This window comes from Ochotona princeps, chromosome 18 (genome assembly GCF_030435755.1).
Source record: "Ochotona princeps isolate mOchPri1 chromosome 18, mOchPri1.hap1, whole genome shotgun sequence".
Classification (NCBI taxonomy): domain Eukaryota; kingdom Metazoa; phylum Chordata; class Mammalia; order Lagomorpha; family Ochotonidae; genus Ochotona; species Ochotona princeps.
The window spans coordinates 32,056,617-32,076,173 of record NC_080849.1 but is presented as its reverse complement, the minus strand read 5'-3'; the positions used below and the strand labels follow the sequence as shown (position 1 = coordinate 32,076,173).

The window sequence follows — 19,557 nt, the reverse complement described above, 5'->3', positions numbered from 1 at the left end:
TAATGTTCCATGTGTACTCCTGTCTTTATCCACACAGTGTCACTGTTAGATCTAGATGGGAACAACTCAGTAGCTTTCACTTCCTGCATAAAAATCCCCTTTTCTTTGGTTTTACAGTAATGATTGCCACCACCTGACTCACTCCTTTGCATGTCCAAAGTGAGAGTTCCTAAGATGCATTCCAGACACGTGGGAATAAAAATGGTTTGTCAGCAACTGAATCTTTACTCAAGGCTAATATTTTACCATTCTAGGTCTGTGTTGGGAATGTTCCCTGCTTCTTAATCGCACGAGGAGAATACTTACTTTAACCCATGTGTGTGGTTTTGTGTGTGTGTATGTGTGTGTGTGCACACATGCTTCAATGCTGCTCATGTTTGCTTTCCTGTGCTAAAATAACTTTAAAAATCAGTAACTTTTTCAAGTATGATTTACAACGTGTCTTTGCAAGTCTTTCTGACACTTAGGCTGGTCAAGTTTTTGAAACTGAATTACTGTGATCTTGTCTCGAGTTTTTGACCTTCATTACCACATTATATATTCTGTTTGAATGTCATATTTTACTGTTTCTTAAAGTACTAGAGTATTAATTTAGATTAGGAATCCGTTTTAAAAAGATTTATTTTTATTGGAAAGTTAGCTACACAGAGAGGAGGAGAGACAGAGAGGAAGATCTTCTGTCCAATGACTCATTCCCCAAACGATTGCAACAGCCAGGCTGAACTGATCTGAAGCCAGGAGCCAGGAGCCTTTTCTGCGTCTCCCACGTGGGTGCATGGTCCCAGGGCTTTGGGCCATCCTTGACTGCTTTCCCAGGCCAGAAGCAGGGAGCTGGATAGGAAGCAAGGCTGGCGGGATTAGAATGGGTGTCCATATGTGAACCTGGTCCGTGCAAGACGAGGACTTTAGCTGCTAATCTACCGCACTGAGCTCAGGAATCTTTTTTTTTTTAACGCACAATGTTAAACTCTGGTGTTCATTTTGTGAAACAGTGTCTTGGCTGTTTTTGCTCCCCATACTGCTTTGTCTACCTTTTAGAATAGCTGCGTGGTGTGCTATCTGTAAATAATGCTTCCATTGGCTGCTCCTACTTTTAAAAAAAAAATGGAATTCCAAATCACTTATAAAGATCCAAGTGTTTTGTTTTTACTTTGCTGTTACTGAGGAATCAAATCCAGAAGCCAAATTAATTTATCAGTCTTACATCCAAATTTATATTTTTAAACATTTCTTGCAGTAAATCCTGAACTAGTAGGCATGCAGTTCCGGGAAGCAGGAAGCCCGAGCAGGTCTAGGGGCTGCGTGCCAGCTTCCTGCCATGCAGGGGGAGGGTGTTGTTTTCAGCAGGTTTGCTGTGCTCCATTGGAATATGACTAGTTAAGTTTTCCTAGGAATCTACCTGGCTCACTCTGTGCTCTGAATGAGGGATCTCCAAAGGAGGTGGTTTACCGAATGTTTACAGCCTTCTCAGTGTGATTTCTCAGCAATGTGGTAGCAGTGTGACAAGAAGATGTAGGTGAGGTAATTCTGGTTTGCTCTTTGCAACGTAAACTTAATTCAATATTAATTAATTAATATTAATATCTGAAGAATGCCATCCTATATTTTAGATTCTTTTTCCTCTAGTTTCAACTGTCAATTAATCCATACTGGTAACTGACAGTGCTTGCTGTTTGAATGGGAGCCTGGCAGTGACAGAGAAATTTCATTTGAAGTTAAGGATTACTGCCTGGGTCAACCCGCCCACAGGACAGATGAAGCTAGAAGATTGACTGGGCATTTGTGAGATCTGCCTTTTCCCGCTCAGCTCTGTAAGGAGCTCTTTATTTGGTCTATCGGGTTGATTGTTCCAAATCTAAAAAAAAAACCCTTCTTTTACTAGGGACCTGACATGATATACCATAATGACTTAGAAAGAAACGTTAAACAGTCCATCCTGTCAACGGTGGCTGCCGGGCGCCGACAGACCATGGCAGGTCTTTTTATCAGGTCAATGAGCTGCTAAAAATTGTCTAAGTAAGGACCCTGCCATGATAGGCCATAGTGCCTCAGAGGAAGTCATTATAGATGATCAAGTAAACAATACACATTTTTAAAAAAAATTACTAATTAGGTTTTGCAGCAGTACTTCCCATCCTTAGGGGCTCTACAGTGAGATAATTGACCGCAACGTGAGTTATGCCTCCCAGGTCGAAGGCGTGAAGGTTAATTATCGTGGTGTACAGCCCCCAGCAAAGGGGACTGTGGTGACATTTCCAACATGTATTGATTGCTATTTCTTAAACTTTTTTGAATAGTTTTTGTTAAAGGGTAAAGTAATGCAGCTACAATGGCAGCATTCCAGAAATCACCCCCAAAATGAGGAGAAATATAGGGCTCAGGAAAAATTACAGGAAGCTTCTGATTCATGGAGAAGTTTGTCAGGATATTGTCTTAAAACTACTTTTTAAGTTAGCTTTCAACTACATCTTCCTAAAAGTTTCTGTGATCTGTGATGTATTGTGCTTTGCCAGTTTCAGTGCATAACTTTTAATCTCCTGAAAGAAAGTATTAACATGTTTCTACGAAATAATGTCTAGTTTATTTAAAGTGTACACTAATACTATCTTGCCACACTAATGTATATATTTTAATTATGATGTTGCAAAATTTCCTTTAAAATTGGAATTTATTGTAAGGATCTAATTTGATCTCACTGTACTTGATCCTTGAAAGAAAGATAAGGGATGGAGATTCCCCACTCTGGCAGAGTGGTGTGAGGTCACTTTTGAAGGCCCACATCCTACATTGGCATGCCCAGTTGGAACCCCAGGGCCTGTGCTTCAATTTCAGCTTCCTGCTGCTGTGCACCCTACAAGATTGCAGGTGATGCTTGAGTCCTTGCGCACTTACTCAGTTGAGTGACTCAGATAGTTATGAGCTCCTGGCTTCAGCCTGGCTCAAACCTGGCTGTTGTGAACCAGCAGATGGAGTATTTCTCTTTGTCTCTGCCTCTCTGCTTCCTACATAAAATGAATGGAAATATTTTTTTTTTAAAGATTTTATTGTTATTGGAAAGCTGGATATACAGAGAGGAGGAGAGACAGAGGAAGATCTTCCATCCGATGTTTCACTCCCCAAGTGAGCCGCAACGGGCCATTACGTGCCGATCCGATGCCGGGACCAGGAACCTCTTCCGGGTCTCCCACGCGGGTGCAGGGTCCCAAAGCTTTGGGCCGTCCTCAACTGCTTCCCCAGGCCACAAGCAGGGAGCTGGATGTGAAGTGGAGCTGCTGGGATTAGAACCAGCGCCCATATGGGATCCCGGGGCTTTCAAGGTGAGGACTTTAGCCGCTAGGCCACGACGCCAGGCCCGAAAGGAAATATTTTTAAGAATTTAAAAATTAAAGATACTGAGATGAAGGGGACATGCAGCAACAGGAAAAAGAATTCAGTTAGTAAGAAGGAAACAAGTGGAAGGAAGGAAATAATAGAAATTTTACATTATCTTTTTGGAAAATTTAATCAAGGACATCTATATGAAACAGCCAAGTGCTTTAAACCTAGCATGTAAATTTGCATAAGCATATAAACACACAGTAGCATGTCTGGGTGCCAGCCCAGTGAGTCAAAATGTAAATTTAGTAGCTATCTTGTCTTTTGATAGCAGGAAACTTAGAAGAAATAAACATCTATATGAAAAGTACGATGACACTTTGTAAAACAATCTTTTGAAGGAAAGTTCACAAATGATGTGTTGATGAATGTATGAGGAGGCTAAAGTAAACAATTTGAGATAGTGAGGCTTGAAACTAATTATTAAAATAGTAAATTTAAAGATTTATGTATTAGTTACTTAAATTTAATATTGGGTAGTTTAATATTGAAATTTCTGCATCAAAATGTATATCATTATGAGGATTGTGTTTCATATTCATATTTTTGGGATTTAAATATATTACCACGGAGAAGAATAAGACATCCAGGGGAATTATAGCTGTGTTTGCAAAATACTGATCAGTGCGGTCAAGGGAAATAAGTCATAAATAATTTTTTTCTTTCTACATTAGGACAAATGCTTGACTTATTTAATTACTGTTTTCTATTGAGCTAACAAAGCAGGTAATTTAAATTGGTCAGGTCCAGTTTTAAATTGACCTCACATGTCTTTCATTGGCTGTGTAGCACTCTTCCTTATGGGTAACTCTAGCATTCGGACTTCCTATGATGCAGCCACAGGTGGTTTAGACACAGGAAATAAACACTTACCTTTCTTGCATGGGGGGGAGTTGTATCCAGCTATTGAATCGAGGGTCATAACGGCTGACAAAATTTGTGCTATGTTTTCCTGTGAAAATACATTTGAAACACTTAATGCTGAGATTTCTTTTTTGATCTGAACATTAGTACCATTTTATGAGATATCTCTTGCTCTCAGGGTTAATAGATGAGTTGAGAGAGTTACCTAACACAGTATGAGAAGTAATGGGTTAGGAAAGAGTAAATGTTCCACCTCAAATGTTACCCCCTCCCTTCCCATTTCTTTCCCCTGTCTTGTTTTTGGAATGAGCTGAAATAAAACTAAGCCATCATATTAATAATTGTAAATAATTTTGTCAATCCAGCTTTACTGCAGTAATAAAGTAAAAAAAAAATTGTGTTTTTATGTTTCTAAAGAAGTCACTGTATACGATCTCTTCCAGAGACCAGGTTGTATTGTATCTCTGGTTAAAGACATTTAGAGATGAATTTTTTTGGACAATTTCCTTCTTTTCCTTTTAAAAAAATTTTTTAAAAGAGTTACTTTAGAAAAGTTTCAGGTTTATAGGAAAACCGCAAGGAAGATACAGGGAATTCCTCGGTGTATAATGCATGGTGTTTCATTATTGCAGTATTTTCTAATGATTCAAGATTCTGACAGTGGCAGAGTCCTTTGACTTCCCTTGCAGACAACAGCAATTGCTACAGTGAGAGAGTCTAAGTTGGGAAATCATTTGTGTCACATGTATGTCATGTACTTCCGTGTGTTTTTAGAGGCAGCACAGATGCTGTAACATCCACACAGGTACATTTGCCCAATGGGACACTTGAGTCCTCTGAGCTGCTTCTCCAACTTGTTCCCTCTGTTGAGAGGCTGAAGCACTGTCATGCCTTCAAGATACTAAAATTAGTCTGCTTTTACATTCATATTGTCATCAAAACAAGAACTGCAAACAACAGAATATATTTCATTTTCTGTGAGGCAACTAATGATGATCACCTCAAGCTTCTGATGCCTTAACCCTAAAATCTATTCTTAAGCATGTATGTGCAACTGTGCATTGAAGTTGAGGTTCACGTCCATGACAGCTATGAAAAAGGAATGCATATGTGACCTAATAACTGTACACAGATGGCATAATGAGCATTCTTGATGTATCCTCAGCATTCTAGGCTCTAGAAGTAATTTGAGATATAAGAAACACTGGTCCCTGTTCTGTAAATGAATAAGAAACATACAATAGGGAAGACCGCTATAAAGGAAAAGAAGTAGGGCATGGTGGAGGGGTGGCTAGTTGCTCACAAAGCTTTCCTGGGAGCTATACATATGTCTGCAGAAGGATCCTGTTGGACAGTAACACAGGAAAAAATAGTCTATAAACTAGAAGTGAGTTCAAAATAAGCAAGAAAGCCAGTGTGGCTATACAAAAGTTGAGAGATTTCAAGGTCTAGAATACAGTGTGCTTTCGGGACTGAGGCAGGTCTCTCTGTTTTGTGTTAGGAAAAATTTAAACTCCTGAAGGATTTTGAGGAAGTGAGAAATGTGGCCTAATTTATCACTCTGGATGCCATGTAGAAAAAGTAGATGTCAGAGTTTACCTGAATCAGGGGAAAGGTTAGGGAGCTGTTGCAGTCATCAAGCCAAGTGTTGACAATGGCATAAGTGAAGGTGAAGTCGGTGAGATAGGATTAGATTTGAAATATTTTCTATGTACAGGCATGCTGAACATTTTTCAATGAAGTGAATATTGGTACTGAGAAAATGAGTCATTAAGGATGGCTGCCAGGTTTGTAAGGTTAAAGGAAGGTCATACAATTTGCAATTTGTTGAGGAAGACCAAGCCAGGATGAGATTCAGAGCTGGAGAGAGAAGCTGTGGGCTCTGTTTTGAACTCTGAGAATCGGATAAGCTCTCAGACTAAAAGTCTTTTGGAAGGTCACTGTCTAAACAAGCCTACAGGAACAGATTTTTGTGTCATTGGTCTGGGGGCATGAAGCTGGAGGCTGGAAGCCACCACCTGTGATTCTGGAATCCCATATGAATGTGATCCATCCAGCTGCCCCACTTCTAATGTAACTTCCTGCAGAGGGCCTGGAAAAGTAACAGAAGATGGATCCATGTACTTGAGCACCCACGTGGGAGACAAGGCAACTAGGATACGGATAGCAGAGGAGGCAAGGGTTTATAGAGGTAGGATAAATGGTACAGAAAATGAGCTTGAAGTGGGAGATTATGAAGGACTGGGAAGATAAAAGGCAGACAGGCACTCTAGGCAGGCAAAGAAGGTACAGAGGGAACAATGAACTCTATCCTTGATCTTAGCCAAAAGGCTTAGAAGCGATGGAATAATGACCTCTAAGATAAATGAAAGTGGTAGATGAGGAAGGTGAGTAGAAAAACAATTATATTCTGATATTTCTAGTGTCTAGTAAATTTGCTGGCTGCAAATTTTGGTGTTTTAATTAGGATCATTAATTATATATGAGTTCCATGAATACGTATTTCTGTTTCATGAATATGTACTGAATTTTACAAGCTTGTATTTCATTCATGGACCCTAACCTCAGGCATCATTTTCATGAGAGAGTTTAACATAAACAAATTTCATCTTTGAAGTTGCTATGTATTTAAACAACACAGATCTAAAATCTTTTCACTGCCAGTAATGATATTCAAATGTGCTATAGATTGTGCAAGGGTTATTCTTGATCAGTTTTGGTATTGATTACATGAGGCATTATAATATGAAAATCCTATATTTTGAAACAATTAAGTCTTCACGATTTTATAAATAGGAAATGATGCTGAATTCTTGGACTGGTAGGGCTATATCCCACTGTGCTATAATTCATGGTTTAATTTCACAAGATCAGCTGCAAAAACATGATAGCAGTTAAATATCTATCAAATACATATGTTTATGTAACATCACAGGGTAGGATAACTGAAACAATAAGGTTCTGGTTCAGACCAATCAGTATTGGAATCGGCTCAGCTGCATCTAAACTGTGTGTCCTGGCAAATTATTCAACTCCCTTAGGCTTAGTCTCCTAGTAAAGTTAGAGCTATCACAGCATATGTATTACTTAATGATTGTGATGTAGGTACTAAGCAAGATTTCTGGTACATGTCATATCCTCAAGAAACACTAGTACTAATCCTAGTGAAGTCAACAGAGGTTGACCAGATGAACAGATTGAAACCATATGGAAAATGTTGAAGGGATTGTATTGGGTGCAGTGATAATTTTCCAATCCTATTCACTAAACTGATGTACTGATATCCCGCAGGTGCTATGAATGCTGGGTGTTCATGCCCTGGGGAATAGGCCACTTCATTGCCTGCCTCCTTCTCCATCTGGAGAAAGGCTTTTTAGCACATTGACTGTCTCCTTGAAAAGAGCTCAAAAGGCTGGGTTGCTTGTCTCAAGGTATAACTAGTTCTCTCTTATTTGGGGGATTGAGTCATCAGCCTTTACTCAGATGAGTATTAAATTACTCCACCTGCCCATAACATCAGGGACAGAATAACTCAGCCTCCCAGGAGGAAGCTTCCAAACTGATATTCTCCATATTGAAACTAAAAACAGTATTAACATTTTGTAACTAAAGTTGTAATCAATTTCTGCTCAGAGTGTCCTAGTGCTTAAAACTGAGAGAATCAACAGTCATGCCATCAGCACCGGTAATGTTTAAAAACACTTGGGCCTGGCAACAATTTGCCCAGAGCAGCTTCACAAGCAGCACACTGAGTAATAGGAGAGACAGCCCTTCTGTAAATGCAGTTGTTTTCTGAATTCTGTGTTTTCATGGCATACTCCTGGAGGGCTTTAAACCCAACAGCTCTCAAAAATGGGGGAAGGAAGATCAGGGTAGTTCCACTGTATGATTTTTTCAGGAGTCTAAATTGGCTCAAAAATAACTTTTTGATTAAAGCAGAAGTGGGCTATATAAATCTAGTGAAAGAATTTGGCTCTGCCAAGGCAACCACAGGTGGGACTTGAAATTCAATATATCTAAAGCAGGCTAATTTTTTAGTGGATGATGTTCTATGGCCCTTAAATGGTGTTATATATATCCAAATGGCTGCTGGCAGAAAAGGGTTTCCCGACTCTTGCTCTAGAAGGAGCAAATCCTTTAAATTCTCCTATCTCCTCCTGTTCCAATTCTCCTAGGGTGATTCTGATTCAACAGTAAGTGATGACAAGTTGTTCTTTTTTTGAGATAAGCCTAGTGAGCATATTTTCTGAGTTACTGATGAGTGTGAGAGTCACAGGAATGGGAGGTACATCGTGCTGTGGCATCATTGGTCTTTTCATGGAGGCCCAGTTCACCTGGGAAGAAGTGGGCCAAGAACACATGGTAGTCTGAAGCAGGACTTTCTAGCCCTTTCTTACTATGGTTTTGTGTTACTTTGGCCTTCAACAGGAACATTTTGCAGGGTTTTTGCTTAGATAAACCCAAGGATTATGCAGTGTGTTTGTTTCCAAATGCTCCATGCAGTTCAGTTCACTTCCGTGGAAGGAGAAATTAAACAGCAAATGAGGATTTTGCAGTGGACTGCATGTACTTCAGAGTTTTCTGATGACTGATCACTCATTGCAAAGGTCAGTTAGAGGAGAGAGATTGAATATCATGCTTTGGCTCTTTTCAAATCTGGTCTTCACAAAGTCAGGGGACTTTGTGCTTTCAACACTGGAGGATCTGGCACAACAAAGCTGCAGGCCTTAGTAAGGATGGTCCCCCTTTTTTAGAGGAAATGTTCTTGGACTGTATTCCTTTAAGATTTCCTACAGTGAACAGATGTGACAATTTTCCGTCATTTGCCTTGGTGCAGATGCTGAAGGAAGAGTATTCACAATAAAATATATGCAGTATATACAATTTTGGCAGGATGTTCTGGGCTTTTAAAATAAAAATGTGTACCTGCAAGCTGTTGTATGGTTTGTCAGTCATAATTGTCTCTGTTACACAAAGGCTACAACTGCCAACTCCTCCTTTCTGTGCACACTATCCAAAAATATCCTGATAATTTTGCATAGTCTGCAAGACACAGTGTACTAGCAACTGGCTTGAGAAGCATGTGAACAGGTTCCATCGTGTCAGTGGGGAGGATGGTGGTTAACCTAGAGAGCAGGCACTTGCAGCAGGAGGCTGCAGATAGCAAACCTCTCAGTAACACTAGCTGAAGTTCTGGACAGGGCAATTGAAGATAATGATTATTTATTGCAAGTTTATTGCTTTTTACTAAAATGGGAAGAAAGAAGTGGGGAAGGTGGTGAGGATTCTTAACTGCTACAGCCTCTAGGAAGTTTGTGCTGGTGGCATTCATCAGGGGATGGATCAAGAGAAGGTTGTGGTAGTGCTGTGAAGTCAAATCCCCAGAGAAGTTAATGAGTGAATGCTGTGCTGCATATATATTCTGTTAGCTCAACAACTGACCCACCCTCCAGCTGTCGGCCCAACTTCCTGACTACCACACCCGTTCCAGCTCCTGAGAAATACACATTTTTCCATAATACAACATGGACTGCTCTTAAGGCCCTGTGGCCCACATGTACTTCTTGAGCATCTTCAATGAGGCTGCTCAACAGTTACCATTTGGATTCCATTGGTCCTCTCCACCCAGCACGAACAAGAAGTTTTCCACCTCCACGACGCAGTGGTGGGCACTGTTGTATGGCATAACTGGAAATAAGAAAACAAAAAAAAAAGACGTATGAAATCTGGGGACGTAAGACCTTGCTATACTAGTTATGTGCTTCACCAGCGAGCACACCAAGTGAAAAGCGTTCCGAGGGACTAAAACAGCGCAGGTGGCAGCACAGCAACCCCCCAGCCAGCCAGGCAGACAGCCCCACCTAGCTGCTCAGTGGTGCGTCCTGGTGAATTCAAACCCCACCCCTTCTGATGAATTTTACATGATGTTATTTCACAGATTAGTCAACAACAGCCTGTCATGCTGCTTGCCATTTGCAAGTTCTTTCCACCTGCCTACCCATGGGGAGGGCATTCTGAAACAGTGAGTGACATCCCATTGGTCAGAGCTGAGGGGCTACTGCTGGGAAGAACTCAGCCTGTGTATCCTCAGTCACTCACGTGCTCTGCCCAAGTGGTTTGCTGGCATTCTTTCCATAAACAGACTTGGGTGCTTGGTAGCTTTTTATTCCACAGCAGTGAGCAAGCTGAATTTCCATACAATTTTAAGTTTTTAAATTAAGGTCCTGCTGATTTAATGCCTCCTCCAAATGTATACGCTTAATTTCCTGTACAATGTCATTAGCAGCACAATCACACATTTTCTATCTATCTGCTTAGGAGCTCTTCTGTAACAAAGATGAAAACTGTCAGAAATATCACAAATATCCTTTTTTCCTCAGCTCTCCTGTCTCCCTGCTCAAATAGAGTGGCTGTGAGTGGGTGGGAATGGGATTGATGGGGGTGCATGATATTCAAGGAACTGGAGTTTCTCCATATTTTTTCTCTTGTGTCTGCTTTGGGGAGTCACAGGGTACATCTTAGAACACCCTTCTCTGCATGCCACCTGGGGTTAGGTTTGGCTATCATCATATGTTGAATATACACGCACCTGACATTAGTTATTGCATCACATGCCGTGGTTTGGGCCCAGTGACACCAGTAGGAAAAATGATGTCCTTGTTCAGCTCATCATATGGGCACCTTAAATCTAGGTGAGGACAAATGGGGAGGTGATGTGCATGTTCAGGCAGGGAACTTATTGCTTGACATGGATCAACAGAGCACTTAAGAAACCAGTGCAGTGGGAAATCAATATGAGTCCCAGCCAACTCTTACCCTGTGCTCTTCTGCCAATGCAGAGGCAGAGAAAAAGAGAGCCTATCTCACACCTGACTTATTTTGGGTGATATATACCTCTTATTCCTTTTTTTGAAAAAAATTTTTTTTCTCAGTGCCTATGTAGTTAAGATATACAAATAACAACGATAAGAATAGGCATAGCTTTGAGACCTAGAGCCCAGTTTCTGAAATAGCAAATAAGATTATGAGGCTTTTGAACCAAGGATTTTACTAGTTTTTGTTCCGTAACTAGCAATGTATTATCTGTTCTGTGAATATTTATTCTTTTTGAACCTGTATCAACCAGGGAATGCCTGTTGGTACACATACCCCTGATTTGGTGATAAAATGGGAAATAGATATGCAGTGGTCTGTGTGGCCCATGAAACAGCTTCAGGGATGTCCTTTAGCTCTTCAGTAGTCCTCAGTTTATCTATTTGGAAAATGTGTTTAACCTTCAAGATCCTGCAGGCATCACTTAAAATTCATTGTGGTACAGAAGTGTATATTGGGCTCATTGAGTGACTAGGCTTAAGTATGTTGTAAACATCCTTTTAATACATTAACTCATTGACTGATTTGTATTCTGATGTTGGTTCCAAAATTTGAAAATAGAATCAGGATGCACAATGTGCTGTTGGGAGCAGCCTGGTGCTGCCCTTGTTTCCCTGTGATGGTCTTTGGTCAGTCTAAACCTTGATAGCAGTGTCATCTGTATGCATCAAGGCACAGGGGATGTAGCAATAGGGTACAGGCCATAAGCTGCCTTCAACTCACTCCAGTTGTCACTGTGCTGCAAAGACTTATTTTAACCTTCTGGTCAGCCTAAGTCTTTTAAATAATGAAAAATTATATTCTCTTTAGTCAGACATCCAGCTTCATAATACTGCACAACCTCTGAAAATTTAACACTTGTATTTTGTTCTTGCCATTCATTTATTCCCACTCAGGCAAGCAGAAATTAAGTGAAAGAAATAATACATGATTTATTTTTAAGCCTCTTTCTCATTCGATTACCCCTATTGTTATGCTTTCTGCAAACAAATGACATGATTGCACTAAGCTAACTACTGAACTCTTCAAAATAAGGGGAAAGAAGGTCTTTGAAGTGTTAATGTACAATCTGCGTGAAGGTACTCTCATTTGTCTATACATTAATTTTCACAATAAAACCTGCATGCTGTATATCTTGCCTGAACGTTTTGGTTTTCTCATCCCTGAATTATTGTATCTCCTGAATTATTACAGTGAATTAGGAGACTGCAAATATCTACAAATAACTTCTTGAAGTTATTCTGCATGTAAAATGCTCCACATTTATCAGGGTACAAATCAATATTCAAACGGTGTCTGAAATGTAAAATACATAATGTCTTTGACTTCTGAAGAAATGCATAGAGAAGCAAAATAAACAAGACAGTGAGTGAGAACAGTGTGCTTAAAATGGCACTGGGCACCACATTGATTGGTTCTGAGTAACAGCAAACATTCACCTGCTCCTGTCCAGAATTCTCCTGAGGTGGACACCTACCGCGCAGCCTGGCAGCAGAGGAGGTGTGTGCTCAGGTTCATCTACAGCCTCATGTGAGTTTTTAGCGTGTCAGTCAGTGAGTTAGAGGGAAAGGGGAAAGAAGCTAATCAGGATGAAATGAGATTAAAGGCTGTCTAATTTTACAGCAACTGTGATCCATCAGCCACTGTGAAAGTGACAGTGGAAATGAATGATGGAGACAGACAGGTGGGGCTGTACATTTCACTGATTTATCCTCAAATGCACTGGGCCTTATTTTATTGAGTGAACATGACCGCATTCATCATGACTGTCATCTAAACCCACTTCCCTCCATTTAAAAAGGTCACTTTACTCAGAGGGAGTAGGAGAGAGGCACTTTCAAATCAGATTTAAAATCTCATAACACGTGTTTATAAGGTCCTTTATGCAAATTCTCAACTTTATCAAGCAACTAGCAGCACCAGAAGCAGAGGAGCACAGGGAAATAAAGTGAGTGTTGGTCATCTGATGTCTCTTAAATTTGAAGCAATTTAAACCAGTTTAGTTTTTCCCACTCCAAGCAGCAGATATTCTACTCTAAATGAAGGAGTTAAGACGTTTAAATGTAGTATTTTTAATTTAGACAGCAGGACGCAGGTAATACTATAAAATAGACTTGGAGAGAATAGTGTGGTGTTTACTCTGTGGAATGACTATTCATCACACATGAAATAGATGTTAGCAACAGTTACAAGCTGACTCTGCCACAATTATACACCTGCTAATTGTTTTCCATAATTTTAAGGCCATAAAAATCTCAGCTACAGAAAGCCTTTCACCCCTCCCTGAACCAGTGCACTAAAATGTCTTGGTATATTATGCACAAACTTGTTCTTTCTGAATGTGAAAATGGGAAGTCAAATGTTTAGAATATGATGTGTTATTTTTCACAGTAATAACTACCATTTATCCAACATTTATTATGTGTCGTGTATATGTAAATTAACTATATAATTATCTGATTACCTCTGATGTTTCTTTGGAAATATTACAACATCTGCATTTTGTTCATGCTGTTCTATTTTCTTCTATTCAGGCAAGCAGAAATTAAGTGAAAAAATTATACTTGAGATTATCTGACAGAATATAGGGTAGATTCTGTATCTCCACTTACACAACATCTTTCATTTCATGTGACTGACTACAAAGGGGGCATTGCCACTCCATCTTATTTCTGCAAGAAGTACTGAGGCTTTGAGAGGAGAAGTCACTTGTTGAAGGTCATACTCAGCTAACGGATGGCACAGACAGAAACTAAACATGGGGATATCTGGACCCCAACCCACGCTCTTATCCATCTCACTCTGATGATTTTCAATAGGTATGTTCATCCAACCAGCAAGTCATTACATGAGTGTTCACTGACAGGGCTTTTGAAACTTGTTTATAATTTTTTTATATTGAAACATATTCGAAATGTGGTTCTAGTCTGATGTTTAAAGAGATGTTCCTTTGGTCTTTTTCCTATAAATCTAAATATTCAGATATGTAGTTGGCTTTCGTGCAGTGGACATTTGATGAACTCAGAGAAGCACCGAGCAATGCAGTCTGTGAAGTGTGGTTGGAGACCACTGACATAGGATTTTTATTACAGTTTTTAAACAAGGAAGACAGAGTTTAACCTTGAAACAGTATCTTGGGTAAAGAGGCCATTTTCCTGGTGGACTTGTTTGTATTTATGGAAGCCTTAGTTAACTAGAGGTTCACCCTGGTCTTTCTCCTCCCAGATTTTATATCTCTTCAAGCAGAAAGTATAGGGATCTTTCACAACTCACAAATTTTCATGAACATTCAAACAAGAGAGTACATAGGGCTATGCCAAGAATACAGGATTGCTAAGTGATGGTTATGGAATGTTTATCATTGAGATGGAACATTGAAAAGTGCCTTCTAAAACTGTCCAAATATGACAACCTTCTTAAATTGTGTGTGAAAAAAAAACTATATCCATAAAAGTCTCCCTCATTTCCCTGCTCTCTAGTTTTTTTTTCTTTTTTTTAAATGTCATTTCCTTATTTTTCATTTTGTTTGAAATTTAGACGTTCTGCATCTGCTGGCTCATTCCCAAATGCCTGCAGTAGCTAGATCTCTACTGTGAAGCCAGGAGCACAGAATTCCATTGGGGTTTCCTGTGTGGGTGGCAGGGATCCAAGTGTTTAAGCCATCACCTGCTGCCTCCCAGGATGTGCATTAGCAGAAAGCTGATATTGGAAGAGGAGCTGGGACTCAAACCCAAGCATTCTGATATGGGGTGTAGGCCATCTTGCTCATTACTGAATCAAATGGCCATCCCACCTTTCACTCTGCTAGCCAAGGGCTGTCACTGCTGCTGTACTCTTGGATTTTCCTTCCAGGGAGGTTGTATTTATGAGACATTTCATTGAATGCAACTGGCATCAGCACACTGCAGACACACTATTTGGCACTCTGCTTTATTTGCACTAAAGAGTTCATTTATTTTTTCATTCCCCTATAATCAAATACTTGGTTTGTAGCTATGTCATGCCAGGTAATGTTGAACCTGCTTGGAAAGTCATGGTGAGCAAAATCTAGGGAAAGCCTAGCCAGAGGACACACATAATACATACACATACACAACTAGATTCTTTTACTTCAGATGACAATGAAGGAAAGTGAATCAAAAATCCATTTCAACTAGGAGTTCAAGATGTTTGTGGAGGAAAGAAGGATAAGAGTGAGGAGTTCGAAAGTGGTTGATAAAGCTTTTTTAGGTAGAGAAGTGATTGAAGTGAAAAACGGAGCCACGCATAGTGTAGAAACAGAAGGGGCAAATGCGAAAGACTTGAAGTGCAGGCTTGGGGTGACTGAGTACAGTAAGAACCAATGACCTATGCACAGAGCGGGGGAACCCCAGAGTGGAGTAGAAGGACAGGAGGAGGCTTGTATCCCAACCTTGAAGACTCCCAGATCCTCACCAAGGACTATCAGTACGAGCTCCAAGGACTACATCCCAACAGCCAAGGAGACCACAGGGAGTGCCTTCGGAGGCTAAGAACTCTGAGGTCATCCACTCCCGCTTGGATCTACCACAAGGGATCGAAGAAGTCCAAATCCTTCCTCATAGGATCCAAGGTTATCAGAACAACAGCCAGGAGCCCTGAACAGTCCGCAGAAACAGAAGAACAGTAAACTTCCTTCGGGTCTAGGGAGAGGAGCTCTCTCTGGTGCTCGCTTGGTTCCAACTTGGGGTTCCCACCCTCTCTTGCAATGACCATCAGGATTGCTCTAAACAAATAACCAAACAAAAAAATCTAGAATAGATAGACAAAGAACAACAAGGAAAGCTTAGAATCAGACAGGAAACGGTCAGCATGGATTCACTTATACATTACTAGGTGGGACACAAAGATTAGTTACTCCTCACTGGGGTGTTGAGGATTTCTCTGCACACCCCTCCTAAAACTGTTGTGCACCTAAACTGTTGACATATGTCTTGTTAGTTATATGGCAGTCTAGATTACCAGAAAGAAAGCCAGGTTCAGCAAAATTATGCTTCAATCCTATAAAATGCTAAATATTATAATGAGAATAGACACGAGACAGCTGAATAGTAATGTACAGCCATTTTAACATGTATAGAACCCGGTTGTATATAAACAAAAATTGAAATGTCAATGAAGTAGTCACAGGAGGTGGTTAAGAACTTGCATTTTTTTTTAACATACTGGTTACTTAATACTTTGTCAATTAATTCCATAACGTTGTAAATTGTTGCTGATGTTATGTTGGAGCTTTTAATTGATTGGGACGATACTCTGCTGGCTCTACCCACAGACCAGAGAAGGTCTCCCCAACAAGCTGTCGAACTTATCTGGACAATAAGATGCTGGACTCTATGCTTGGTATATGCTTGCAATGAAAGAATCTCAACTGAACTTGAACTGTGTTTATGCAACAAGGTGGAGGAATCCAGTATGGGAGGAGGGTTTGGGGAAAGGTTGGGGGAATCCCAGTACCTATAAAACTGTCACATAATGCAATGTAATTAATTTTTAAAAAATAAAAAAAAAAGAACCAATGACCGATGGATCTGAGGCAAGGCCTGGGAAGGAGGCTGAGGCCACATCAGTGCAATGTTTCAGGGGTGTCTGAAGATAACACTGGCATTGTCTGTTGCTGCACTCTGTTCCATTAGATGTGTGTCCTGTAATTCATCACTTGCCCTTCACATAGTCATTTATTAATTGAACAAACATCTCAGCACTTTTGCTGATGACACAGTAGTGAATGTAATAGACAATGTCCCTGCTCTCATAGAACATGTATAACATGGCACATAAACAAAGAGGAATACAGCCAGATAATGAGAGATGATATAAAGAAAAAAATCAAAAGGGATGATGTAGAGAATGAAGGTCTGGCTATTACTCTGCTTGGGGTGGTTAAGAAAGGCCTCTCCAGGGAATGACATTTGCACAGAATGTGAAGGGTGAGAGGAAGTCATCCATTGCAGAATACAAAGAAAGAATCCAGGCTGGAGTCCAGAAGGGGAATTGATTGGCTATGACTGAGAAGTAAGGAGAAAGACTGTGTGTTGGGAGCAGCAAGGGGAAGCATTAAAGAGGTAAGGGATGAAGTGAGGAGGCCAGAAGAAACTGGTACGTAGATCTCTCTGAGCCAAGAGAAGTGGGGTGCATTTTATTACAAGCATCTGAAAAAGGCATTAGAGGAGTGTAAGCAGCAAAATGACACATCACTTACATTCCAAAACATCACTCTTGGGGCTGCTGTTAGATGCCCACATCCCAAATCAGAGTGCTTTGGTCTGAGTCCCAGCTCTGATCCCATTTTCAGCTTCCTGCTGATGTGTATCGTGGAAGGCAGCAATTGAGGAGTCAAGTGCTTGGGTTCCTACCAGCCACATGAGAGACCTAGACTGAACGGCTGGGTTTTGCCTGTTTATAGCCGCACTGTTGCAGGTGTTTGGGGAAGTGTCTGTCTTTCTCTCTGTATCTCTACCTTCCAAATATAATATATACATATATACATATCACTCCTGTGCTATCAGTATTATAGGAGTGAGAGGGGGAACACGGGAAGGCTGGAAGCATCTCATTCCTGGTCTAGATGAGGCATGAGGGAGGTTTAACTGTGTTGAATGCACAGTAAGAGAGAAAGGGGACATGTGTTGAAGGTTCCTGCAATTGTAAATAGGCCTGGATCGTATCAGATGTACCTGGAGATGCGGCGCGAACGCGCACACACATACACACACGTACACACACGTACACACACGAGCTTGTCTCACATGAATCCCTTCAAGTGATACTTCTGGACTAAAGAATGAATATAGTTTAGATTTTGGTGGGAATAGTCATGTTTTGCCCCTTTTTCATTTGCATCTTTGCCCATACTGTAGGTAAACAGTTGGTATCTAATTGAAGATTAAATTTGCCTTTAAAAAATCATAACGGTGATTGAGCAGCTTTTCATACATTTGCAACCCATTTGCATTCTATACATTTTCCTCTTGTGCTTTGAGTTCTTGATATAATTTATGTTACGTAGTTACATGATTTCTGCTTCTAAAATATTTTCTGGAGAGTTATCTAAACAGGTAAAATAAATGACATCTTGGAAACATGCTATTGCCAGAATATATGTTTGTGAAATACTTATTCATTGAAACAAATTCAAATAGCAATTACATGCTATTGAAAACAAATATAATCCAAAAGGAAGATGCCTCACTACAGTAATATTGAATGAACATTTCTTATTATCAGGTTCTAAGATTTAAAACAATTTCATAGTAAATACATTTGAGAAATATAAGTTTTAAAAGTTTACTACTTAGTAGAGTGCTACAAGTCCTTCTGTAAAGATCTAGCTAGTTGGTCAGTGCATTTCTGGAAAGAGAGATACAATGAAACATTTTCCAGCTTAACAGGTGGTTGACATTATTGAATCTGTACAATCCATAGAAAGGTTCTGTTACATTTGTATATATATAATATTATAATATATAATACATATTTATATAAATATGCATGTTTAAATAATTATTTACTTTTTATTGTGAAGTCAGATATACAGAGAGGAGGAGAGACAGAGAAGATCTTCCATCTGATGATTCACTCCCCAAGTAGCCACAATGGCCGGAGCTGTGCTGAGCCAATCAGAAGCCAGGAGCCCGGAGCCTCTTCTGGGTGTCCCACATGGGTGCAGGGTCCCAAGGCTTTGGGCCATCTTTGACTGCCCTTCCGGGATACTAGCAGGAAGCTGGATGGGAAGCGGGACCGCCAGGATTACAACCTGCAACCATATGGGATCCTGGTGTGTATAAGGTGACGACGTTATCCGTTAGGCTACTGTGCTGGGCTCTGTTACTTTCTTTATGTTATACTGGGACTGTACTACAATGACAAGATATATTATTTATTTATTTCTCTCTTTTTATTATATTTTTAACAATCTTTACATAGTTAATTAGGGTAAAAAAGGTTCAAGGGCTATAGGGAAGTGGGTAAGACTATTATTTCCATATTGTTTCCTTCATTTTTAAAGGTGGGTATTAAGGGAGAAGGCCCATCCAATCTCCCACCCTCCCCAGGTCCAAGATATAAATACATAAATAATTTGTGTGTTTGAGTATGATTAGACAGCTATGGACAGATAGTAGGGGAAATGGAACCTATGAAGAGATGTGAATGTTCTAAATACAGTGAGAAGATAAACAAGGTTTGGAATCACTTTCTGCTTCATTCATAATTCATTCTGCACACACTAGAGTAAGTGAATTCAAGATTATATATCTGAAAGAATACATATTGATATGAGTTTTAGGAGGCCGTATAATGATCAGGATGGCTTCTTTCTTTGTTTTAGCTTACACGAGAGGAAAGGAAGAGGTCTCCTGAACCTTATGTAACAACTAAATTCTATGCAGCTATTGGAATAAATGCATGCCTTAACTCTAATGGCTA

General features: G+C 40.0%; 1 protein-coding gene across 1 annotated transcript in view; it reads right to left on the bottom strand.

Annotated features, from left to right (window-relative positions):
• The window catches only part of KLHL14 (kelch like family member 14), a 92,191-nt gene that overhangs the window by 11,398 nt on the left and 61,236 nt on the right, over positions 1–19,557 (bottom strand). The window contains exons 3-4 of the mRNA XM_058677054.1: positions 9,838–9,927; positions 4,249–4,327 (exon numbers count right to left, since the gene is read on the bottom strand). Of these exons, the coding sequence (XP_058533037.1) occupies positions 4,249–4,327; positions 9,838–9,927 (169 nt within the window). The remainder of the gene's footprint in view (positions 1–4,248; positions 4,328–9,837; positions 9,928–19,557) is intronic.